This window comes from Nilaparvata lugens, chromosome 14, assembly GCF_014356525.2.
Source record: "Nilaparvata lugens isolate BPH chromosome 14, ASM1435652v1, whole genome shotgun sequence".
Taxonomy (NCBI): domain Eukaryota; kingdom Metazoa; phylum Arthropoda; class Insecta; order Hemiptera; family Delphacidae; genus Nilaparvata; species Nilaparvata lugens.
In genome coordinates, this window is record NC_052517.1 from 7,122,315 (window position 1) to 7,149,545 (window position 27,231).

A 27,231-nucleotide genomic window follows, 5' to 3' on the forward strand; every position below is an offset into this window, starting at 1 on the left:
GGGAGCGAGATATGCCACTGCTCCCGTCCTCACTTATCTGGACTCTCACTGCGAGTGTGCCGAAGGTGAGTGGTTCGGAAGTCACCTAAAATTTTAGATTCATCTATTTTCTAGCCATCAACCAGGTCCGGGACTGAAGGTATTGGAAAAGATGTCCTTAACAAGAGGATCTATCTGTTTTTTGGATCTTAGAAAAGCTTTTGACAACTATACTGATCTTGAGAAACTAATTGCGAATGTACCAAAGGTGAGTAGTTCGGAACTCACCTAAAATTGTAGATTCTTCTGTTTTCTAGCAATCTGGGACTGAAGGTCTTTGGAAAGAGAATCTATTTATTTTTGGATCTCAGAAAAGCTTTTGACAACTATACTGATCTTGAGAAACTAATTGCAAATTTGCCGAAGGTGAGTGGTTCGGAACTCACCTAAAATAGTAGATTCATCTGTTTTCTAGTCATCTGGGACTGAAGGTCTTTGGAAAGATGTCCTCAGCAAGAGAATCTATTTGTTTTTGGATCTCAGAAAAGCTTTTGACAACTATACTGATCTTAAGAAACTAATTGTGAATGTGCCAAAGGTGAGTGGTTCGGAACTCACCTAAAATAGTAGATACATCTGTTTCAAAGCCATCAACCAGGTCTGGGGCTGAAGGTATTGGAAAAGATGTCCTCAGCAAGAGAATCTATTCGTTTTTGGATCTCAGAAAAGCTTTTGACAACTATACTGATCTTGAGAAACTAATAATTGTGAATGTGCCAAAGGAGAGTGGTTCGGAACTCACCTAAAATAGTAGATACATCTGTTTCAAAGCCATCAACCAGGTCTGGGACTGAAGGTCTTCGGAAAGATGTCCTCATCAAGAGAATCTATTAGATTTTGGATCTTGGAAAATCTTCTTTGTCATATTCATTCAATTTCAGCTGTTTTCCATGCATGAAATCAATCCGGTAAACAGCTGTTTGCAGAGCAAATAAACATTCTCATTCTCTAATAAGATTCTCATTACAGCATACTCTACTGTAATGAAACCATAATATGTTTTCTTTACAGTCGAGTATGTTCCCTAGTTCCGAAATAGGAACACCAAAACTGCTACAAAAAACCACCTTCAGTGCTCCAGGTGGAAGTTTTGTCAACTTCCTCAAAATTCCTGATTCGAAACTTGTAAACTAGGTTATGTTTATAGAATGCATGTAGTAACTTCAGCACAAGCAGGTGATGTTTCTATTTCTCAATTATTCATTTTTAGATTATTATGACAAAAAATAGTGTACGTTACTTGGACGTGAATGTCTTTTGCAGTGCTCGAATTAAATTCTAGTCTCGGCTGACGCCTCGACTAGGAACATTATTCTCGCCTGCAAAAGGTCCCTTCCCGTCCTTGTTACGTAAGATACTATTCAAATTCAAATTCTTCATTTGCCATAATACAATACAATTTTTCAAAACAAAAACACCATTAAAAACCTAATTTAAACATTAACATGAAATAAATAAATAATTCTTCTCAAAATTAGCTTATATGCTATTGACAACACTCATCTAACTGATCTTAAACGTGATTTTGATAGTAATTGTTGAGAATTTCATAGAAGGTTTTTTTCATGCACACACATTGATCAATATAGCATTTTATAGACAATTTTCTCAATTCTCTCAATTTATCTCAAAAAAGTATTTTACCAAAGTTGTTGATCATCTCATTACTATTAAAGATCATTTCGACAGTTGTTTCAATAGGTGTGTATTGTCAAAAGCTTTCCCGAGGTCCATGAACTGATCAATTGACGGAGTATCGTCTGAAACTCTTCTTAGATTGAAGAATTTTGTCAAAAGCTTATGTAAGATCAAAGTGTTCTCAAAAGCCTTTACAAGGTCAATGAAAATGAATGTTGTCAAAATGCTGTATTAGGCTACACCTGCTCTAGAACATGGGTTCCTCATAGTTGAGTAGATTAATTCCCGAAAAAATGCAATCTATTTATATTTGTAGTAAATGCCATATATTGTATTTTTGAATATTGTGTACATTCTATTGATTATATTGCTTATTTGTATATTAATCGAAATAAAAATTATTATAATTATTGAAAGCTAATTTTAGATTAATGAAACGAGTGTTATCAAAAGCTTTTTTGAGGTCAATAAAATACTCAAAAATGAAACTTTTTTGCACATCAAAGTCAGTTATTCTTCCAATAATTCCACTTCATAATTTATTTTCAATTTTCATTCTTCTCTTTTCTCGATAATTTCTCTTCTTCCAATTGAGAGAATTTCCAATTTTAATTGTTCTTTTTCCAATTTATTTCTTATTTGCCAAGTTTTATATTTGTCTTTCTCAATTGATTTTCAATTAGCTGACGTTGCAAATGTTTGCAGGTTGGCTGGAGCCGCTTCTGGACCGAATAGCTCGAGATCCGACCACTGTGGTCTGTCCGGTTATTGACGTCATAGACGACAACACGCTTGAGTATCACTGGAGAGATTCCGGCGGTGTTAACGTCGGCGGTTTCGACTGGAATCTTCAGGTCAGTTTGGCACAAAATTGACTGAAATTTATTAAGGCTGTGCAAAGGCTAAAAATAAACTTTCTACTCGAGATATTTTTCAAAGTTTTTTGATTTGTATATCATCAAGCTATCAAAATTAAAAAGTTTTCTTAGAAAAACATTTTTTTTTCTGATCATTAATTTTTGAGATATGAGCGACTGATGTTTGAATTTTTGGGACAGAACATTTCAAATTCGGTACGATATAAATCCATGAGATTTAGAGGATATATTCTTCATGGTTGTTGATCTAGTAAAACCAAATTTTTTTTTAAAATATTAATTTTTAAGATAGTTATTCAATTTACTAAAAATAACCAAAAATAACTTTTAATTCAGTAATTTTTGGTAAATTGGTTAACTTTTACAAAAATTGATATTTTCAGAATTTTTTTGTTTTACTAGATCAACAATACCATGGAGAATCCATCCTCTAAATCTCATGGATTTATCTCTTACCGAATTTGAAATGTTCTGTCCCAAAAATTGAAACTTCAGTCGCTCATATCTCGAAAAGTAATGATCGGAAAAAAAATGTTTTCCTGAGAAAACTTTTTCATTTTGATAGCTTGATGATATACGAATCGAAATCTTTGAAAAATATCACGAGTAGAAAGTTTATTTTTAGCCTTTGCAGTTTTCACAGCCTTAGATGGAGGACATACTTTAAGGTGAACATTTTTACTGATTTTGAAATCTGCAACTTGTAATTATAATTATGTGAATCAATAGAACTGTATAGTTTTCTCTAAAGTCAGTGACAGACACATCGATTTTTTTCGTACAATATTCTACTAGTAGTTCTGTGAACAGTAGACCTCGCGCTCAGTAAGTTACATTGACCTGTTGTTATGTTTTCTCAAAAATTTATAAATAATTTGTCAATTTAAAATGTCTAGGAAAAATCCTAAATAAATATAGAGCTTTCTGTCCTATCGTACCATGACGTGTCGTCCCGGAATGTGAGTGTGAGCGCTGTTATCAGGTCTGGCTGCAACTGTCTACAACGATGATGGAAAGATACATTTTCAAGATGTTTGATGTTTTTGAACAGGTAGTATTATAGTCAACTGTCTACAACTAACGTTGATGGAAAGATACATTTTCAAGATGTTCGATGTTTTTGAATGGGTAGTATTATAGTCCACTAGACAGGTGATTTATAATGAATAATTCTATAGTCAGATTTTTACGGTAATATTGGCGTATGAAGGAGGCTCCTTTTTCCTTTTATATTATCCTTGAAATGAAAAATTTCCAAAAACCTTGTATATAGGTCGACGCGCAATTTAAAAAGGAACATACCTGTCAAATTTCATGGAAATCTATTACCGCGTTTCGCCGTAAATGCGCAACATATAAACATTTAAGCATTTAAACATTAAGAGAAATGCCAAACCGTCGACTTGAATCTTAGACCTCACTTCGCTCGGTCAATCAATTCCATTAGATCAAATAGATTATGTTTGTCGAGGTCCAATTAATCTGATAGAATTCGTAAGGACGGCAAAATATTGTACAAACAAAAATCGATGTGTGTAACTGACTTTAAGCTGAGTTTCCGTTAGTGCGAAAATGCCATCGTCGACCACGACATGGTGAGAATCTTAGACTGGGTAGATTTCAATTTGTCTAAATAACCTAAAAGATTATGTTCAATTATGTTTTAATGGGGGAGGTTGAATTCATACTTTCAAATGGCAATATGTTGATGTTATTATAAATGTTTGATTCTTGAATAATAATCACAAACGATGAATAGTTATTTGATCAGCTGTTTTAGCACACTTGAAATTTGGACAATATGAATGTCAACAATGCTTGTCGTCGTCGACTGCGGAGATTTACGCACAAACAAAAATTCACATTTAGAGCCGAGTATGTTTCCTAGTTCCGAAATAGGAACAGCAAAACTGCTACAAAAAAAAACACCTTAAGTGCTCCAGGTGGAAGTTTTGTCAACTTCCGCAAAATTCCTGATTCGGAATTTGTGAACTATAGTGAGGTCCATGTTATAAAGGCAGTGTGTGATTTACAATGGTGTTGCTATCCTTGTCTATCGTTCAACAAAGCATATTGCATTATCTCTTTCACGCATTGCGATGTTGCCACATCGTTTATCAACAATGTAGAAATTCAACTAATTGACATAATATTTTATCTCAATCATGAAAATTTATTATTACATCTTTAAAAAATATATTTTTTTGAAAAATAAAATATGATTAACTATTTTCAACAATAATGAACAGTTAAATTGATCAGATATAGCAGTATCAGCTGTTTGGGTGGCAAGGCTGAGATCTGGCAACTCTTCTCTCCTATCTTCCTACACAAACATTATAACATGGACCTCACTATAGTTTATGTTTATAGAATGCATTTAGTAATCTCAGCACAAGCAGGTAATGTTTTATATTTCTCAATTATTCTTTTCTTGATTATTATGACAAAAAATAGTGTACATTACTTGGACGTGAATGTCTTTTGCAGTGCTCGGATGAAATTCTAGTCTCGGCTAACGCCTCGACTAGAAACATCATTCTCGCCTGCAAAAGGCCCCTTCCCGTCCTTGTGACGTAAGATACTATCATAGAGAAACAATAGCATAAGTAGATATCCCATGGTATAGGGCGTTTATGTCGTAACTTTTACTGTTATCTCAAGATGATTACTGTCGATTGTTGTTGATTTTTACTGTTATGACCGGGTAAGAGTGTATGAACAGCACAATATTGATTGATTGATTGATTGAGTACTTTATTTATGTAGATTACAATATATACTGGCTTATACACTTATATACAATAGCTTACAATACAGCAAAATTATAGATGAATTTACATAATATAGACTAAGAAAATAATTATTGAACTGTATATGATATGAAAAAGTAATTTGTAATATAATAACTATAGATATTATATTGTTATGCATCTACATAAATTGGCGGAGCTTTGGACATATTAATGTCCATTCTTCGGAAAGAATATTAAAAATATCCTCCCCACTAACTCTCTACCAAATATGAGAGACTACCAGCATCATAAAGCTTCACGGTAAAAAATTGCGTGGACTATTGGCTTGGGATAACAGTAAAAGTTGCGACATAAACGCCCTATACCATGGCATATCTACTTATGCTATTGTTTCTCTATGATACTATTTCCTAGATCATTCAAGCCCAACACCATAACTTATAACGTTTCCTGGGTAAACTTGGATCAATCTTCATCAGATTTATGCTGAATTATTTCCTTTTTGTAATCTTATTAATTCAATAATTTAATTTGTTTACAGTTCAACTGGCACGCAGTCCCAGATCGTGAGAAGAAACGTCACCAGAACTCGGCCGAACCCGTGTTCAGCCCCACAATGGCCGGGGGACTGTTTAGCATTGATAAGCAGTTCTTTGAGAAACTGGGAACCTACGACAGCGGATTTGATATTTGGGGTGGTGAGAATTTGGAACTTTCCTTCAAGACGTGGATGTGTGGAGGCACCCTTGAGATAGTCCCTTGCTCACATGTGGGACATATATTCCGCAAAAGGTAATTCCTCTAATTTTATAATAATTTTCAAGAACAAAAGTCTAAATTACTGTAATAGTAATTATTTAGAATATCCAATGAAACCTACAGTGAGGTCCACGTTATAATGGCAGTCGAGAAAGATAGCAGAACAACGTTGCCGAACCTCTGTCTTGTCAATGCTTTCTATAGATGGTAGCTGATACAGGTTTATTGATGTAATATTAAGGCTGAGCGAAGGCTAAAAATAAACTTTCTACTCGTGATATTTTTCAAAGTTCTTCGATTTGTAGGCTATATCATCAAGCTATCAAAATGAAAAAGTTTTCTCGGGAAAACATTTTTTTCCGATCATTACTTTTTGAGATATGAGCGCCTAAAGTTTAAATTTTTGGGACAGAACATTTCAAATTCGGTAAGAGTTTAATCCATGAGATACAGATGATAAATTCTTCACGATATTGTTGACTGAATAGAACAAAAATCTTTTGAAAATATCATTTTTTTAGAAAGTTATTCAATTACCCAAAAATGACCAAAAATAACTCAACTAAAAGTTATTTTTGGTCATTTGTAATAAATTGAATAACTTTCTCAGAAATCGATATAACTTTATCAGAAAATATTTGTTCTATTTAATCAAAATTACCATGAAGAATAATTCATCCTCTTATCTCTTACCAAATTTGGAATGTTCTGTCCCAAAAATTTAAACTTTAGGCGCTTATATCTCAAAAAGTAATGATCGGAAAAAAAATGTTTTCCTGAGAAAACTTTTTAATTTTGATAGCTTGATAATATAAAAATCGAAAAACTTTGAAAAATATCACCAGTAGAAAGTTTATTTTCAACCTTAACGGTTCATTCTCATTTAAGATAGTCCCTTGCTCTCATGTAGGACATATATTCCGCAAAAGGAATTCCTCTAATTTTATAATAAATGACAAAAGTCTAAATTACTGTAATAATAACTATTTCAAATATCGAATAAAACCTACAGTGAGGTCTACGTTATAATGAAGAAAGAAAGATAAGTCGATGTAAGTCACAAAAAAGAAAAACATTGTATACGTTTTGGGAACATGGTAAATTGTCCCAAGTGGAAAATTGTGACTATAGTGAGGTCCACGTTATAATGGCAGTAAAGAAAGATAGCAGAACAACGTTGCCGATCCTCTGTCTTGTCAATGCCTTCTATAGACGGTAGCTGATACAGGTTTATTGATGTAATATTAACTGTTCATTCTCGCTCAAAATAATCAATTATGCTTTATCAAGCAAGAAATTATATTTTACAATGCATTTTCGTAGATAGATGAAATTTTTTGTTAATATATATTTCGCAGTACTTGCATAGATCGGTTAAGCTTGTTGACATTTCAATAATAGTGACACTAAACCCCTCCCCCCCACTGAGAATGAAACTACATTTCTTTATAGTCACAATTTTTTTTTAATTAATTAATTATTGATTCTACATTATTAAAAGACGATCCAGCAACAGAGCAAAGCGAGAAAGAGATAGTGCTATCTGCTTTGTTTAATGATAAACAAGGATAGCAATACCATTGCTAATCAAACACTGCCATTATAACAAAGACCTCACTATATATGAATAGAACTGATGACTTCTATTGACCTTAATATGGACCAAAGAGCTAAATATCAGAAGAAAATTTGAAGAATGAAACAGTATATAATGAGAATCACGTTATCATGTCAAAATATGGAAATGGAAAATATGGAATATCAGAAGGAAATTTGAAGAATGAAACAGTATATAATGAGAATCACGTTATCATGTCAAAATATGGAAACATGTGGAAATAATAGGACGACATAGATGCCAGATTTCGTTTTCCACCACCTTCTATAGTAGATGGCTGTGATTCAGGTCATCCCATTATATCAGATTTGATATAACTTGTTAATAATGATCAAGTCATTCTCAAATATACTATATTCACCAATAAATTATATATTTTGTTGATTTAGTGATGAATTTATTGTAACAGAGTCTGAATAAAATTGGATAAAATAAATTTATATCACTTTCACAAGTTACTGACAAATATCGAGGACTCTGTAATAAAACAATTACCCAATAACATAATAAAACTAAACGCATGTTAAGTAGATTAATATCGGGGACCGAGCTTCACTCTGGAGTACAAAAGCATAAAAAATTTATTACAGAAGAAGAAATTATAATAACATTCATACAGAAATGTTCTATCTAATCACAGTAAATTGAGATTAATTTCCAAAGGAATGCAAAAATTTTCCTCACAAAGGCCCAGTTGCACAAAAGCCGGTTGAATTTTAATCCTGATTAACTTCACGTAAACCAAATTAGAAAAGACCATTTCAAAAAGATGGATCTACTGGAATTAATCAGGATTGAAAATAACCCGGCTTTTTTGCAACCGGCACTAAGTACCTGATTGAATGATTACAAAAGTTCAACAGCTGAGTCATAATTTCGACACAGTCCCACACACATGAACTCGCTCACTCACTTCCATCACCAACGGACGGCGAAATAATTATTATCATCTGTTTTTCCAAGGATGAATGATAATTAGGTCCTTCAGCGAATTTCCCAGGGATGAGACCTAGTAGTGCAATCGAATCTTTATATTATAAACCTACTATGTTCTGAATTTCGTGAGAATCGTTTTCGAGATCCGGTGAAATACAAACATACAAACATATAAACATCCAAACATATAAACAGAAGTTGCTCGTTTAACAGTATATGATTACAACTACTGACATAAGTTACTAATTTTATACAATTTTTTTTCAAATCAAATTCATTTCCAATACTCACAGAAAAACACTCACATAAATATGTGTGACAACAACAGATAAATGTAAAGGAAATAACTAAATATAAAGCATAATGAGTAATCAATAAAATGTTTCTCTAGACATTCATATTAATTCATTCATATTTTTCAAGGTCGCCATACAAATGGAGGTCAGGAGTTAATGTACTGAAAAGGAACTCTATTAGGTTGGCAGAAGTGTGGATGGATGAGTATGCGAAATATTACTACCAGAGAGTCGGCAATGATTTGGTAAGTTGGATTTTATTTTAAAAATAGCTCAATAAAATACTTGCCTACTTTTCTATTTATTTATCATATTGTTCACAAATACTTGAGATGAGGAAAGGCACAACAGGCTCATGCCCAAAACTGTTCCATTTCCAATTTATACTAGTAGTTCTGTGAACAGTAGACCTCTAGACCTTGCGCTCAGTAAGTTACATTGACCTGTTGTTATGTTTTCTCAAAAATTAATAAATAATTATTTATCAATTTAAAACCCCTAGAAAAATTCCTAAATAAACATAGAGCTTTCTGTCCTATCGTACCGTGACGTGTCGTCCCGGAATGTGAACAAGATGTTCTATGTTTTTGAACAGGTAGTATTATAGTCCACTTAACAGCTGATTTATTATGAATACCTAATTCTATAGTCTGATTTTTACTCTAATATTGGCGTATGAAGGAGGCTCCTTTTTCATTTTATTTATCCTTGAAATGCAAAATTTCAAAAACCTTGTATATACGTCGACGCGCAATTTAAAAGGAACATACCTGTCAAATTTCATGAAAATCTATTACCGCGTTTCGCCGTAAATGCGCAACATATAAACATTAAGAGAAATGCCAAACCGTCGACTTGAATCTTAGACCTCACTTCGCTCGGTCAACTACTGTATACTGTCCAAATCAAAATGTTGGTTATGTCACTTTCACTTTTCAAAATACAATTTACGCTCTTCAATACTCAGATAAATTTGTAATTATATCAACAAATAAATAAACGAGTAAATTTTGAATCTAATAGGTACTATTAGAGTCTAAAATAAAAATTCTAGAACAGTAACTTGGTAATTATTCAAAAAGTATAAATTTTGAATGAAACTAGAAATTCTTGAGCTAAAAACTTCACACTTTAAAGAAAATTGTAATTTTTCTATTCAAAATTTTGTTGTAGAACTAACTTTTGTGACTAAATTTACAGAACTGTACACTTTACAGAAAACTGTTAAGTAAAAACTGTTATTTTTCTACTCAAATTTTTGAAAATTTGTTGTAGAACTAACTTTTGTGACAAAATTGTGTTCGAATGATTATAGTAATATTTTCTTATAAAGTTTTTTTTAGTATTTATTAAGTAGACTATTATTACAGCATTTTTTAAAAAAGTATTTTATTAGGGCTACTGAAACCTACTAAACTCTCTTTTCAGTCTTTTACCTCATCGAATGTCTTATGTTTTCTAGGGAGAATATGGGGATGTGTCATCCCGAAAAGAATTGAGAAGAAAATTGGGATGCAAATCTTTCAAATGGTATTTGGACAACATTTATCCGGAATTATTTGTACCTGGAGAGGCTGTCGCGTCAGGAGAGGTCAGAGTATTGTTTATTATCTTAATTAGGTTTAAAAAATTACCAAATTTATTGAAATTACCGAATTTATCATTCAAATTGAGAGTGCGATCTCAGTAGGCAACAAATCTACAACAACAGTAAAAACCAATCCTAAATAAATTGAAACATTGTCAAATTTGTTGTTTTAAATCAATTTAATGCAGATACTGAAATCCATTAAATTATGTGAGGCTGTTCTAGATAATGTGAGCTAGTTGAATACAGTTATATTCATTCACAAAAGTAAATGATTTAGAAATAAAGTCGTCGAAAATTCTATGTTTTTGACATCAACTTATTAGTCCGGACGCAAATGTCATTCCGAGGTCATTTTTGAGTAACAGCCGTGGAAGATGTCTCAATTTCTTCGTTAGGTCTAGCATGATAAGGATCGTGATGATGATAAGTCGAAATCACAGGCAAACACCTCGGAAACAAGATGGCCGCCAAAAGCCTATCTTTTTTAAAATAGAGACTTGCAATGGTCTCAATCTCTTTGTTACAACAAGACGAATAAGAATATTGATGATGGAGATAACGAAAATATTCGCAAGTCTCTTCTATCTTAAAGTAGTCTTGAAAAATAGATTTTAAAGTTCTAGCTTGTTACCTCTTGCATTTGGAAAAATGCATGAGAAATCATGCAGGGTTTTCTTTGTAGGGCGCTGGAGAACTCATTTTTTGACGTACAGTTCATGAAGATATATCGTTCCAAAGTTGAAAAAACGCTCTAAATTTCATAGATTTAAAATTTATCTGTATCTCTTGCCCAAAAAAGTTATAATGGAATGAAATTTGAACAAATGTAGAAAAAAGTTTTTTTGGGCTTTTGAAGGTTATAACTGAAACAATATGCGTTTTAGAGGAAAATTTATGAAACAAAAATTGTAGAGGAAGATTTTAAAAATATTTTCGTCTAAAAAATGGATGAATATCTTGAATGGTTATTGAAATACAAGCGATATAGCAAAACTCTGAAAAATTTGGCGGCCATTTTGTTTCCGAGGTATTTGCCTGTGATTTTGACTTATCATCATCACGATCCTTATTATGCTAGACCTAACGAAGAAATTGAGACATCTTCCACGGCTGTTACTCAAAACTGACCACGGAGTGCCATATTCATGACATTTGCGCCCGGACTATGATATAAACTTCACAAACTCTGATCACATATTTTATCTTGCTCAATATTTTTGGAGGAATTATTGATTTTTTTAAATGAGTCTCACCAATATTCTTGAAAGTGTTCCTGATGAGTAATATTGTCTGATGTTTTTGAACTGAGTAGTTGATAAATTATATTCTATTTTTGTATGAATCTCCTCTCATTCTCCATGTAGTAAAAAAATTTGGACATTTATCATGATATAACTTTTCTTCCTGGCCCTGGATGCAACTTTAAATGCATGATCTTTCTTACAATATAATGAGATTATATTTCTTCCCTACTTAAGAATGTATTTACACCCATTTGATGAGTTGGATAATTTTCGATGGGAAAAATATTAATTATTTCTTTCTCTTCTCTTGAGAATTCAAACTGTTAATCCCAAATGTATGGCCTTACAAATCATAGAATTTGAGCAAAGTTTTATTGACGACCTCTTCTCCATAGCTCTAAGGAAGAATAGGACATTTTATCTTGATTATGCCCTCCAACCACATATTGCTAGCTTTTGAAAACTCAAGCTTCAAATACTTTTTTAACTTTGTTGAGAAAAGTTTGAAAAAGTTCACAATTCTTAAATGATCAAATGTTTTACTCTTGGAGTGAAAACACTCACTTTCTAGCTGTGACAATGTTTTGACCTATGTCTAAATGTCTATGTTGTAAATGTCAGATTCACAAATTTTAATTATTGTAGAAATTTTGCCAATATCCATCCCAGATTTCTTATCCTCAGCTCTAACAAGAAGTGGAACATTTTTTCTGTAGAGACCCCACCTCTATGCTATCTGTTTTCATGAAAATGTCAGCTGTTTTACAGATCCTTATCCTCAGATTCCTTATCCTCAGCTGTTTTATAGATCCTTATCCTCAGCTGTTTGACAGATCCTTATCCTAAGATTCCTCATCCTCAACTGTAAAATGTCAGTTGTTCTACAGATCCTTATCCTCAGATTCCTTATCCTCAGCTGTAAAATGTCAGCTGTTTGACAGATCCTTATCCTAAGATTCCTCATCCTCAACTGTAAAATGTCAGCTGTTCTACAGATCCTCATCAGTCAGCTGTTTTAAAAATCCTTATCCTCAGCTCTAACAACAAGTGGGACATTTTTTCTGGAGAAACCCCACCTATTTGCTAGCTGTATTCTTGAAAATGTCAGCTGTTTTACAGATCCGCAACATGGGTATTGGTGGCAAGACTTGTGTTGACTCACCGGCACGTAAGGGAGATTTCCATAAACCGGTTGGACTCTATCCATGTCATAGAATGGGTGGCAATCAGGTTTGTGCAAGAAAATTGTGAATGTCCCACCTTGGGTGCCATTTTGTAACTTTTTTGAAGCACATTGTGCCCATGTGTCCCAGAGTGTACCCTATCCCTACCAAACTTATTTCAGTGTGCCCTTGTGTATAATTATCCAACCTATCCTTATCATTTTCAAACCACTGTACCCTAGTTAGTACCCCAGGGTACCCTAGTGTACCCTATAGTAAGGTCCACGTTATAATGACAGTATTAGATCAACTTTGGTTTTGCTATCCTTGGCTATCATTTGACATAGCCAGTGAAACTATCCTTTTCTAGGTCCACAACGATGCCAATTATGTTTTTGACAGTGTAGAAATATAATTAATTAATGCAGAGAATTGGCATCGCTATTCTTCTATCTTTATCCACTGCCATTATAATGTGGACCACACTATATTACCTTAAAGGGTACCCTAGTGTTCCTTATTGTTTACTATAGTGAGATCCACATTATAATGGCAGTGGAGAAAGATAGGAGAGAAACGATGCTGAACCTCTGTCTTGTCAATGCCTTCTATAGATGGTAGCTGATACAGGTTTATTGATGTAATATTAACTGTTCATTCTCGTTTAAAATAATCAATTATATTTTATTAAGCAATAAAATATATTTGTTAATAATTCCATATTGAATTTACATTATTCAGATGAAATACGGTATTTTGTTGATTAATTAATAATTCTACATTGTTAAAAGATGATCTGGCAACAGAGTGATGCGAGAAAGAGATAGCGCTATCCACTTTGTTGAATGAAAGACAAGGATAGCAATACCATTGCCAATCAAACACTGCCATTATAACGTGGACCTCACTATTGTAACCTAAAGTGTACCGCAGTACCCTGTACCCTAGTATTCCTTTGTTCTCCTTATTGTTTGCTAGTGTACCTTGTCCTATCCATCTCCACCATAGTTTACTGTATATGGTTCAGTCCTTATAGTGACCATGCTTTCCCTTGTAACTGAACAATCTTTAGTATACCAACCCTTTGTTCCTCAATCTGCCCATTAGTAATCATTCTCACTGCTTTATATCCCTTTTATCATATACTGCTTATGAAACTGAAGTTGTCTATGTCGAAGGATGTATTTTTCTGCTCCATATCCTTTTTTCACATCTTGCTTATGGAACTTTATTTATTTATTTATTAGAACAGTCACAAACACGATATTTGGAAAGAGAAACAGGCAATTGCCCAAAACTTCTTCAATTCCTTGATTTTGGCACAAAAATAGTCCAAAGTGAGGTTAAGTTTAAAATTTCTGTTTTCACCAAAGATTAACACTCAGAGAATACGTATTCAAGATATGACTGATGAATTTTGAATTTCGAAGGGTTGATAAGAGCCGGAAATAACACTAAACAATCCGAAAGTTTCAATAATATTGAAATAAACTTGAAAATTTTGAGCAGAAAAATTAAAACTACTATCACTGCAACTATCAGCTGATCACCTTGCTAAAGTTGTCTAAATGTGAAGGATGAATTTTTTGCTTGTTGAGCAATAAGGCTGTGACATGTCAAGTTTTGATCTGAATAATTGATTATTTGCAAGGAAAATAGCACAAGGACTACCTTATCATTTTATCTTCCAATGTTATCACATTAGTGTCATTGGCATTGTCAAAAATGAAGAAATAAATAATATCACCCTGATTGACAGTAATATGATTCACAAAATCATGATATGACCTCAAACATATTAACTGTAAATTCTCTGACATGCACAACTTCAGTTATAAAAACATCCTGTATCATTCACTCAAACCCCAATTCCATCCTCAAAAACTCAATCATCTCATCATTTTCATAATTTATTTGCTTTTCATTATTAATTTCCAACTTTGTTCTGTCTTCTTTCCATTTCATCATCTGCTCTGAACCCTGGACGTGTCATCAAAATTCCCGCAATTTTCTGATGTGAAAAACATGTTTTTCGGGCGCCAAAAACAGATCTCTAACAAGGCCACAAACATGTGTGTCGACTCGGCTTGTAAACCTGAAGATTTGCATAAAGCGGTCGGTCTGTGGCCGTGTCATAGTCAGGGTGGTAACCAGGTAAACATAACCTCAAAATGTGTGAAACGTAACCTCAAAAGTTTGCCGCATAACATCAAAGTTTGACACAAAGGGAATGGTGTGCTCTTCAATCTTCTCTGAATGTGAAGATTATGTTTGTAACTAGTTGACTAACTCATATAAACTTCAAGAAGATTGAAATATAACCTTGAAATGTGCAAAACATAACTTCAAAGGTTTGCTGCATAACCTCAAAGTTTGCCACAATATAACTGCATAGGGAGAGGTGTAATCTTCAATTTATGTACTCTTAATGTTTGGAGAATGTTTGTAATTAGTTGACTAACTCATATAAACTTCAAGAAGATTGAAATATAACCTTGAAATGTGTGAAACATAACCTCAAAAGTTTTCTGCATAACCTCAAAGTTTGCCACAATATATCTGCAAAGGGAATGGTGTGATCTTCAATTTACTCCTAACGTTTGGAGAATGTTTGTAATTAGTTGACTAACTCATATAAACTTCAAGAAGATTGAAATATAACCTTGAAATGTGCGAAACATAACTTCAAAGGTTTGCTGCATAACCTCAAAGTTTGCAACATATAACACTGCAAAGGTAGTGGTGCGATCTTCAATTTGCTCTTAATGTGTGAAGAATGTTTGTTCATAACTTTTTGACTAACTCATATGAACCTAAAAAATGTAACCTCAAGAATATTGAAATGTAACCTTGGAATGTGTGAAACATAACCTCAAAATATGATGTGCAGCATAACCTAAAATTTTGCCATATAACAGCTAAGGGAATGGTGTGATCTCCAGTCTTCTAAATGCTATGAACATGTTTGCAACTAACCTACAGTCGTTTTTGAAGTTAACCTTGTCAAAAATCCTCAACAATTTGAAGCGTATCTCAAAATGTATGAGACATAACCTCGAATTTGTATTACCACTGTATAACATCATAGTTTGCCATATCACTACTTGCTAAATTGAGAATTAAGGATGATTTGACAAATCCTCCAATCACTCTAAAGGTGCGTACAGATATACGTGCCGCGAACATGAGCAATTCACTTTTATTCAGCTGATGCCAAGCTTTCTGTACGCATCTTATGGTTCAACTGACACTTACACGACTCAGGTCGAGTAGACCTGACTCGACTCTAGTGGAGAGCATGTGTTCCCAAATGGTGACACTCAGACCAGTTGATTCCAGTCATTTGAAAACACATGCTCTCAACTAGAGTCGATTCTAGTCTCCGCGACGTCACCATTTGAAAATACATGCTCTTGACTAGAGTTGAGTCTCTTCTCGACCTGATTCGCGTAAGTGTGAGTTGAGCCTAAATTTGCTGAAGATGTTTTTTGCAACTATACAAATAACTCAATTAATGCTAGTATACATAACCTCATACATAAGTAAAAAATCTAGAATACATGAGTAAAAAAGACGTTTTTTAGCAAGGAAAAAATGGGTGTAGCATCATCACTTATTATTCTATCACTCTGTTTGTCATTCTACTTTTATTTTTCATTATGTCTTTCATTCTCCTCCTTGAATATCTTATCCTCTTCCACTTATTTCTGCATGTTTTTTATGTTTGTCATATTATAACCTCCCTCACAAATCTCTTGTTTGTCTCTAGATTTAATTCTTAAACAGCATATTTATGATTAATTCTTATGAAATAAGAATATTTGCATGAACAGAATATTCACAGAGTACATTATTTTTCATAATTATTGCATGGAAATCAAAGAATTATCAAGTCATATAAAATTACAGAGTTGTACCTATAGGTGCGTACAGATTTACGCGCCGCGAACATGAGTAATTCACTTTTAATCAGCTGATTCCAAGCTTTTTATGTCTGTATCTTACCGTTTCTGTAAAAATACAGATATAATAAGCTGATTAAAAGTGAATTGCTCATGTTCGCGGCGCGTATATCTGTACGCACCTTATTAATTAATCTAAAGTCTTGAATTTTTAAAGAAATTGAGATATTTTGTATTTATTCAGTTGACAGTAGATTCAATGTTTAATTGGAATCTAAATACTTTTTATGTAGTTGAGAAGTTGATATTGTGGTAATTATTCATATTAAATGAAAAAGACTAAGAAATTGTCAAAAAACCACAGATTTATTGATACTTAGAAAGACCGGTTTCGGTTATTACACCATTGTCCATCTCTGATAAACTCAACAGTAGGTGAGTTTTATCAGAGATTGACAATGGTGTAATAACCAAACCCGGACTTTCTAAGTATCAATAAATCTGTGGTTTTTTGACAATTTCGGAAACTAAATACTTGAATAATGGATGATTAAGTATTAAGGAGAAAAAATTAATTATAGAAAAAATTAGTGCCTTTGAAATATTTATTACAAATAATTATACACTTCAACTGTACATAATCTATAGCCTAATAAAGGAAAGAATTGGCTTATACACATAAGGGATATGAAATTTTGACGCATCATCTCCTCTCAACTACTCAACTGATTAACTTGAAATTTTGCATATAGATTCTCAATTCACCGAGTATGGTTATAGGCCTATTTAAAATTCTTCAAGATCTCAGTAGGTCAAGTTTTCAGTTTGTCAAGTTTTCAATTAGACCCTTGCGAAGCACTGGTTACCTGCTAGTCTGAAATTAATATTTTAAGGGTACTAAGTAGTTATTTTCTATGATTAAATGGATGTTTTTAATTGATATATGAAAACACAAATTTTAAATTGTCAACCACTTTTTATTATTATAATATTTACAGAACCATGTTTCGTGGCTTTACCAGCCACATCTTTACCAGCTACAACTACTAGTTGTAGTTGTAAACAAACAGCTGAATATATGGTTGGTAAAGCCACGAAACATGGTTCTGTATATATTATAATAATTTATAATAATAAAAAGTGGTTGACAATTTCAAATTTGTGTTTTCATTATGGAAAAGTACCACAACATCACTAACAACACAACTGTAAGGTTAATTGATATATCTTGAATCCTAAATCAATGAATGAATTATGAATTTATATTACAAATTATAAAGTTTAATAACAAAATTTTATATTTATCTCATTTTTAGAACAAATTTTATGTTTTATATGTGTTTATCAAATAGTTCTAAGGGTTTGAAAACAAAAAGGTTTTTTTGGAAGTGAATTTTCCATGAAAAAATTGAAAAGGCTAGATCACAAATGTATTCCAACCTTAAAATCAATGAAAGTGTTATTGTGCATTACATTATGAGTGGATTTTGAACTCTCAATTTAAAGCTCAATTTTTGCAGGCCGGACACAGCATGTCTCCCGGCTAAATAGGCCAAACAAGTTACTGACTCTTAACAAAGAAGTTATTTTTTTTTGTATTGGCCTATGAGTGCATATGCATTTTGCTGCCTCGTAACACACATTACATTGTATCTCTGTTATGCTTTGTCCCATCCTCATTTTTTTCATGTTGACTGATTGTAAATAAAATTTCTGAAAAACATTTGTTCTTGGTAAATTTCTCTATTTATCACCGTTCTCACGCAATTTTGGGTTGAAAGTTTAAAATTGCCGCCATTTCGAATTTTTGAATTGGACAGAGTTTAATATTTTTTCTACAGTTCATCTCTCCTATTTGAAAATACCTACAGATTTTTATATAGCGATCGGTTGAAGAGCTTTGAAGATGAAAATTATTTTGTAAAAAATACAAAATGGCGAATATCTTGTAACCGAAGCATTTTCAGGGAAAAAATTATTTCACATTTTATCTTTGGTTTGACCCATAGAATCTATTCCCGAAGTTTGGCACTTTAATTCGGGGACACTCTGTATATATTATTAAAATTCTGGAAGTCAAGAGCCATTTGCACATTTTCTTTTTTATCAAAATAAAAAAAAAATCAAAATCAATTTATTTGCCATAAAATACATTACAATTATATGAATTGTCCTCTAAATACAATTTGACATTGAAAATAATATTTCTGTAATAAAACACAAATGTCAATCAAATTAGTAAATAGAGAAAGCAAAACATCAAGCTTTTTATCAATTCGTGGCTCAACTAGCATAAGTTAAGAACTTAATATATATTCTCATTATATTTTATTGCATTTGTTGGTTTATTTCATAGCTAATCCCGTTTTATTTTGTTTTTCCAGTACTGGATGCTGAGTAGAACTGGAGAAATCCGGAGGGATGAGGCTTGTCTGGACTATGCTGGACAAGATGTGATACTCTATCCCTGTCATGGGTCCAAGGGTAACCAATTTTGGCAGTACAGACCTGATGTGAGTAGAGAACATAATTTGAAACACACTCTTTATTATTTTGAATATCATCTAGAAGGAAATTAGAAACATAATTTCAAAATTTAAAATCTTAGTTTTCGTTGTTTTTGAATGAAAATGGACTAAATTTTAGTAAAATGAAATCATAACCCTATTTTGGACTTTGAAAGTGTTATCTAAATTTGGGAAAGAAATAGTACAAGGTGTATCCTTAGTTTTTCTCTCCCAATCAGTGTTTCTCTGTAAAAAATATAAATAAATAAATAATAAATCATCAATATCTGAAAGGAAAAATATCAATATTTTTTTTTCCTTTCATCTAAATGAAAAACAGTTATAGATTTCTCAATTGCTTGAACAATTTATTGAAAAGAATGGCTTTTAGAAAAACAATGAAAAAAAACTGTTTTTGAGTAATATTATACTGAAAAGATAGCATAAGAAGATATGCAATGGTTTCTAGACTTCATTCACAGTTTGGAAGCTTTGTATCAAATTATGGTGTTGTGTATCAAGTTGAGATGATACTGTATCATTTGTGGTGATACTGTATCATTTATTGTGATACCATAGAGAAAAGATAGCTTAATAATATATATCCCATGGTTTGTAGAATTCATTCAGAGTTTGGAAGAATTGTATAAAATTATGGTGTTGTGTATCAAGTTGGGATGATACTGTATCATGTTGTGGTGATACTGTATCATTTTGTGTGATACTGTATCATTCTTTGTGATACCATAGAGAAAAGATAGCTTAATAATATATATCCCATGGTTTGTAGAATTCATTCAAAGTTTGGAAGCTGTGTATCAAATTATGGTGTTGTGTATCAAGTTCAGATGATACTGTACTGTATCATTTTGTGTTGATACTGTATCATTTATAGTAGTGATACCATAGAGAAAAGATAGGATAAGAAGATATCCCATGGTATAGGTCGTTTATGATCCAAATTTATACTTCTTGTTCTCCTTCTTCTTGTTGTTGTTGTTGTTGTTCTTCTTCTTCTTCTTCTTCTTCTTCTTCTTCTTCTTCTTCTTCTTCTTCTTCTTCTTCTTCTTCTTCTTCTTCTTCTCTTCTTCTTCTTCTTCTTCTCTCTTCTTTTTCTTCTTCTTCTTCTTCTCCAAGACGTGACATCTCAACTATTCTACTCTTTCTTCTTCCTCTCCTCTTTGTCATTCTACTTCAACCTCCTCCTCCTCCTCCTCCTTCTCCTCCTCTTCACCCTCTGTTCCTGCTCTTTCTTCCTCTCACTCTCTTCACAATCCTCCTCCTCCTGCTCCACCACCAACTGCTCCTCCTCCTCCTTCTCGTACTCCTCCTCTTCTTACTTATTCTTCTCCTTTTTCTCCTTCTCTCTTCCCCTTCTTCTTCCTTCTCTATTTTCCTACTTCTCATCATTTTTTTATTTTACTATTAGAACTGATGTATCATCATCTTCTTTCATATTGAATGAAAAAGACCAAGAAATTGACAAATTTCTTAGTCTTTTTCATTCAATATGAATAATTACCACAATATCAACTTCTCAACTACACAAAAAGTGATCTTCTTTCATGTTTTTCAGACAAAACTCATCCAGCACGGCAGCAGTAAAAAATGTCTGGCAATTTCCGAAGACAAACAAAAGCTGCTCATGGAAGAATGCAACAGTAGTTCACCGAAGCAACAGTGGAAATTCGAAAATTACGACGCTGCAAAACTATAGTGCTGTGAAAGGGGCAGAACAAGCCAATGGTTAACTCATAAATAACTGTGATTTATTAATAACAGTGATCGGTAACCGTTACTGTGTAACTGTTACTGACCTACTGCTACTGAATAACTGTTACTGGCTTACTGCTACTGTCCTACTGCATGCGTTGAAAAATTTCCCAACTTTTTAAACTGGAACAATTGATTAACTGTTACATGTGTTGATAATAACCGTTACCGTGAAACTGTTACTGTTGAGGTAAACTGGGACAATAATTGATCAACTGTTAGTAACCGTTACCGTGAAACTGTTACTTTTGTTGATATGTGAGGTACACTTGGACAATTGATAACGGTTACAGGTGTTGATAGTAACAGTTACCGTGAAACTGCTACTTTTGTCTATATGTGAGGTAAACTTGGACAATTAATCAACTTTTACAGGTGTTGATAGTAACCGTTACCATGAAACTGTTACTGTTGTTGATAGAAAGTCACCGTCAACAAGTTACATTGTCAATAGAGACTGTCAAGTGAAACTGTTACTACATTGTGAGAAAAATATATCTACAGATTTTCAAAGCAGCGGTCACAATATTGATAACTGGTTCTAGTAACTGTTACCTTGTAACTGCTACTGTCCTACTGCATGACTGTGAAGAAAAAATTTCCAATTGTTGTTGATAGTAACTGTCACCATGAACCTGTTACTTTGTCAATAGAAACTGTCACAGTAAAAATCTGTTACTACATTGGGAGGAAAATATATAAAAAATTTCGAATAAGGGGCTACAATTATTGATAACTGGTACTAGTAACTGCTACTGTATCAGTGTTACTGCATTGTTTATCATAATGTTTTTCCAGTTATTTGAACTGAGTAGTTGACAATTCTATAACTGGTAACTGTTACCTCATTATTTAAAAGTAGCACCAATACTTCCAAGAACTGATACTAGCTAACTGCAAAGTGATTATCAGATGTAAGAGCAAAAATCCTTTGATGAAACCAAGATGGAGAATTATATAATCACAAAATACCAGTTAGTAGATACAGTATTATAAATAATAGCTGATGGATAACTAATTGTGTAAGTTACTGATGTGCTCTATCATAACTGGTACAGGTCAACTGTTGATACATTGTGAAAAATAGAACTATTGAGATACAATAATTTATTTCACTAATGTTTGAACAGAAATATTGTAATGATAACAAGTTGGCAACCTGATAACATCTATTAGTAACTGTTACCAACTAACTGCTACTGAACAGATGTTTTTGAGGTGTAAATGATTTTGTTTTGGAAAAAAGATAGATAATGTAATTAACAAAATAATAAAATCGCTGAATAGCAGATGTTGGCAACTGTTATCAAGTAACTGCTAATGAGTAACTGTTATTGGTGTAATCTTGTCTTGTCACCGTTACTGGCTAACTGTTACTTAAGATTGACAATGAAATTTGGAGGAAATAGACATAGATAAAGGAATATTGTCAACTACCTGCTACTGCTAATGAGTAACTGCTACTGCTAATGAGTAACTGTTACTGGTACTCTTGTCTTGTCACCGTTACTGGCTAACTGTTACTTAAGATTGACACTTAAATTTTGGGGAAATAGACAAATAGATAGATAAATGATAGATAATAGATTTGAGGTATAATTTTGAGTAACCTGGCTGGCTCTGGTCTGGGATGTCAGAGTTTTCAGGTCACACCTGATCAATTTCAGGGCCTCTGTCATGACCTAACAACGGTTTCTAGGCAGCTGGGACCAAGGTTATGTTGGACTATAATGTCGAAATCTCTCAATTAGAGAAATAAAATAATGCATGTCTGAGCAATGAACCAATGAAATGATCTATGACAGAAAATAAATTATTCATGACAGAAATTAATTAATGTGAAATATTTAGGATAGTATGGAAGAACAAAGACATATAAAGTAGTTTTTATTAAAATTATAGGTGCTATGGTGAAGTGCAATGAATGGCTGATCAAATTGAAAAACAGGTGAAATTAGAGAGAAATTCAAATGATAATTATTGATACTAATCAATGAGGTTATTAAATTTGGATTGAATGTTATATAAATAGACTATCAAAGTTTTCTGACGGTTGGTAAAGGTGTTTCAGAACCAATTTGTCCCACTTTGTCATTGTCCCACTTTGATGAAGTCTGTTTGTGGTAAACTTTTTTCCAGTTTGTTGGTGATCACTTTATTGTTGTCATCCCACTTTGGCAGAGTCCTAATAAAATTGACAAATTTCTAGAATACATTTTTATATGAAAATTTGTTGAATAAACAATGATTGAAAATGTATTAATTTATTGTTATTATGAACTGTATAATAGATTGCTAAAAGTGCATAGATAAATTTCGAATAATTGTTCATAAATTTTAATTAATGAGGTTCACTGTGTGGTTGGACATAAGTATTGAGAAAATTTGTGTAAATTGTTGAACATGTTTTAAAATAAATGTTTATTATATGTTGAGAGAAGTGAGTTGGTGATCTATGAAATGAAATAATTCTTTAAGTAATAAGTGTTATTCTTATTTCTTATTTTATTGAATTCTTATTCAATTTAGCAATAATACTTGAAATTTACAATAAATCAGTTTAGATAACTCTTTCAAGTAGAACTCTCAATATAATTTTCAGTTGAAAAGAAAATTTATAACTTTCAAAAGAAGAAAATGGAGAAGAAGAATAGGAAGAAGAAGAAGAAGAAGAGGGAGAAGAAGTGGAAGTAGAGGAAGAAGAAGAAGAAGAATCTTTCCAATCATTTCATGCACACGCCTAGAGCTCATGTGGGTATCATCTACATCAAATTAAATTAATTCAATATGCATAATCAAATGGAACAAAAATCTTATCATTGTAATTATTGACATATCACTAAATAATTGTGCTCTATTTTTTTATTTAATTTATTAATTTACTTGTTAGAGAATTTTATAGATTGGGCATATCGTGAACAAAAAAAAGACCACCAAATTTAGATTATAAGTTATATTGAATTTTCTAAACATCCAACAAATTACAGGTAATTATATTAGATAGCAATAATTGTTCAATTTTTCAATGGTTAAATTTGTTATCAATTATGATAATAATTTTTATGTAAAAGTATTTCATTAATAAACATTGAATATCAATGTAAATTACTGTTTTATATTGTCAAGTGTACATAATCAGTATTGGTTAAAGTTTTTAATTGATAATGTTGAATTGTACATAACAATGTTCCAACTGTAAAAAATACTTTATTATAAATCTAGATATGTAATTGACAATTCTAATACTAGTTTGTTGATAAACTATGGGGATTATTGGTTCTCGACCTTGAATTCAAAAAAGTCCAAAAAAGGTGAATTAAAGTCAAGTATGTCCCAGAGTCCTTACTTTACATCTACTAGATAAAATGGAATCATTGATCTTCAAGAAGTCCCTCAAATATCAAGGTAAGGTTAGTAAGGTCAATTATGTCCTAGAATCCCCATTTTGTATCTACTTAAGTAACTTTTTTAATGTATACTGTAAAAACATGAACAAAAGACATTCCCATTTATAGAATAAAACTACTATTAAAATTAATTGACACACTTGTTATATATATTAACTGAATTAAGGTAATTTATGTAATAATTTTAGCTTCATGTATGATAATTATTAATAGTATTATATAAATATTAATATAATAGAAAGGGCGAATATACGAACAACTTGTATATAAGTATGTTATAGTTAGCTAATCTTTGTCAAATTTATTTCAAACTTTTCTAGCATGTTAAGGCATATGAAGAATTTTTATTGTACTATATATTGTAAGAAGACTATAATGACAATTTTATGATTTTTGTCGTTAATTATATTTTTATTACAATTATTCTATTCGTTTTTAGTGTTTTCTTTTGCATTGTTTGATCCTTTTATCCTTTGTTTTATCCTTCACTCTCCTTGATTAATTTAGAAACTCTATTTAATTTTTTTTTCCAATAAGTAAATTTTATTTTAGTTTGAGAGAGGTTCAGTTTTGGGTTGAACCAATTGTTTCTCTTCCAATAATTGGCTTTATTTGTTCTCATATATTTTTTCATAATGAATTTATCCATTTTTCTACAAAATATAATTTGAAACCATTGATATACTCTCTATTACTCTATTAATATTTACTTTTTGTGTAGTTGAGAAGTTGATATTGTGGTAATTATTCATATTAAATAAAAAGACTAAAGGCCGGTTTCCGAGCTCGGGATTTAGCTAAGTCCTAGACTTTAAACAGCTGGAGTCAGAAAATTGGCTTTCCAAAACGAGGCGTAGTTACAGCTTTTATAACAGTAGTCGTAGTTTTTATTTTCTCATTTCTATAATTGGAAACGTTTTTCCTTGACGAAATTAGACATTCTCAAATAATTCAAAATAGCTGAAACTTTACACTATTTCCTTTCTATTTTATTTTGCGTTCAATTTTCTAGTTTTTCGAAATTTAATTCAAACGTGACTATGACAATGACTGGGACTACGCCCCGTTTTGGAAAGCCAATTTTCTGACTCCAGCTGTTTAAAGTCTAGGACTTAGCTAAATCCCGAGCTCGGAAACCTGCCCTAAGAAATTGTCAAAAACCACAGATTTATTGATAGTTAGAAAGACCGGTTTCTGTTGTTACACCATTGTCCGAAAACTATTGTCTTTCTAACTACATTATCAATAAATCTGTGGTTTTTAACAATTTCTCAGTCTTTTTATTTAATATTGATATTTACTTCCATAATACAGTAAGTTTCAGAAAATTTCCTCAAACAATTTAATTATTTTTCTTGTTTCATTCCATCTTAATGATTCTTTATGATAAACTTCAATTCATTTTTTTCACTTCTAGGCTATTCTACAGTTTTTAATTAACCAACATTTCCTGACATAAATGTTCTAAAATTTTGTCAGCCTAGTGTTGGCTAAATAACTCAATATCATCCAATTTCACCCAAATGTCAAAGGAGGGCAAAAGAATACCATTGTTTCTTATGTAAGTATTCATACATTGTCAGTTCACTAATGTGTAAAAACTCCCATAAGATCTAATGGTACTCATTGGCCAGAATTGCAGTTATCCAGTTAACATGATAAGCTGACAAAAAATATTGTAATATTGTTAATTTCAATATAATATATACAATTTGTGCCTTATAACTATGTATAGATATTGGATGTTGGTAAACTTTATCAGTGTAAAAAGCCAAGGATGTTCTGTGCAAAATTGGTAATAAAAGTTGATTATTCATCTTGTTCATTTTAAAATTTGTTGATTTATTTTGTACTAGCTGGTAACCCGTGCTCCGCAAGGGTCTTATTGAAAACTTGAAGCAATGGAACCTTGAAGACTTGGAAATAGGCCTATAACCATCCTCGGTTAATTAAGAATCTATATGCGGAATTTCAAGTTAAACAGTCCAGTAGTTGAGACGTGATGATGCGTCAAACATAATTTTCCTTTCTCGTACGTGTATAAGCCAGTTCTTTCTTTATTATATTATATAGATAGGGATGTCAATCCCGGGGCTGATTTTCAATCCCGGTATTTCGGGATTATCCAATATCAATCCCGGGATTGGCAAAAATCAGTTTCATGCATTTTTAACCAATTGTTCCTCCTCAATTACATGTTCAGTAACAGTGTGTAGAGATGAAAAGGGCTCATTATAGAGGGAGAGGATATTATTGAAATTGAAAAATGATTAGAAATAATATTAAAATTAAACATTTTTACTTTCTTTGCCCTATTACCATGGGTAAGGAAAGTATTGCTTTCCGAAAAAATTAAGCTACCCAATTTCTAAATTTCTATACGTTTCAAGGTCCCCTGAGTCCAACGATATCTCATCTCCCAATTAACAGAATGACTTGAAATTTGGAACTTGAGGTCCTTTCACTATAAGGATCCGACACGAACCATTTCGATCAAATGCAATTCAAGATGGCGGCTAAAATGGCGAAAATGTTGTCAAAAACAGGGTTTTTCGTGATTTTCTCGGAAACGGCTCCAACGATTTTGATCAAATTCATACCTAAAATGGTCATCGATAAGCTCTATCAACTTCCACAAGTCCCATATCTGTAAAAATTTCAGGAGCTTCGCCCCATCAATGCAGATAAATTCCCAATTATCAGGCTTCAGATACAATTGAAACG

At 32.2% G+C, this 27,231-nt stretch overlaps 1 protein-coding gene across 2 annotated transcripts; it reads left to right on the forward strand.

Annotated features, from left to right (window-relative positions):
- On the forward strand, nt 1-21,295 carry LOC120348916 (putative polypeptide N-acetylgalactosaminyltransferase 9; the record flags this gene model as incomplete). 2 transcript variants are annotated; one of them, XM_039440663.1, is given in 8 exon segments in its annotated part: nt 1-65; nt 2,383-2,531; nt 5,853-6,103; nt 9,048-9,165; nt 10,383-10,511; nt 12,875-12,985; nt 19,205-19,333; nt 20,904-21,295. In XM_039440663.1, coding segments are annotated over 8 exon segments (1,093 nt in total), but the record flags the coding sequence as incomplete, so codon positions are not given.
- Between the last annotated feature and the right edge of the window lie 5,936 nt (nt 21,296-27,231).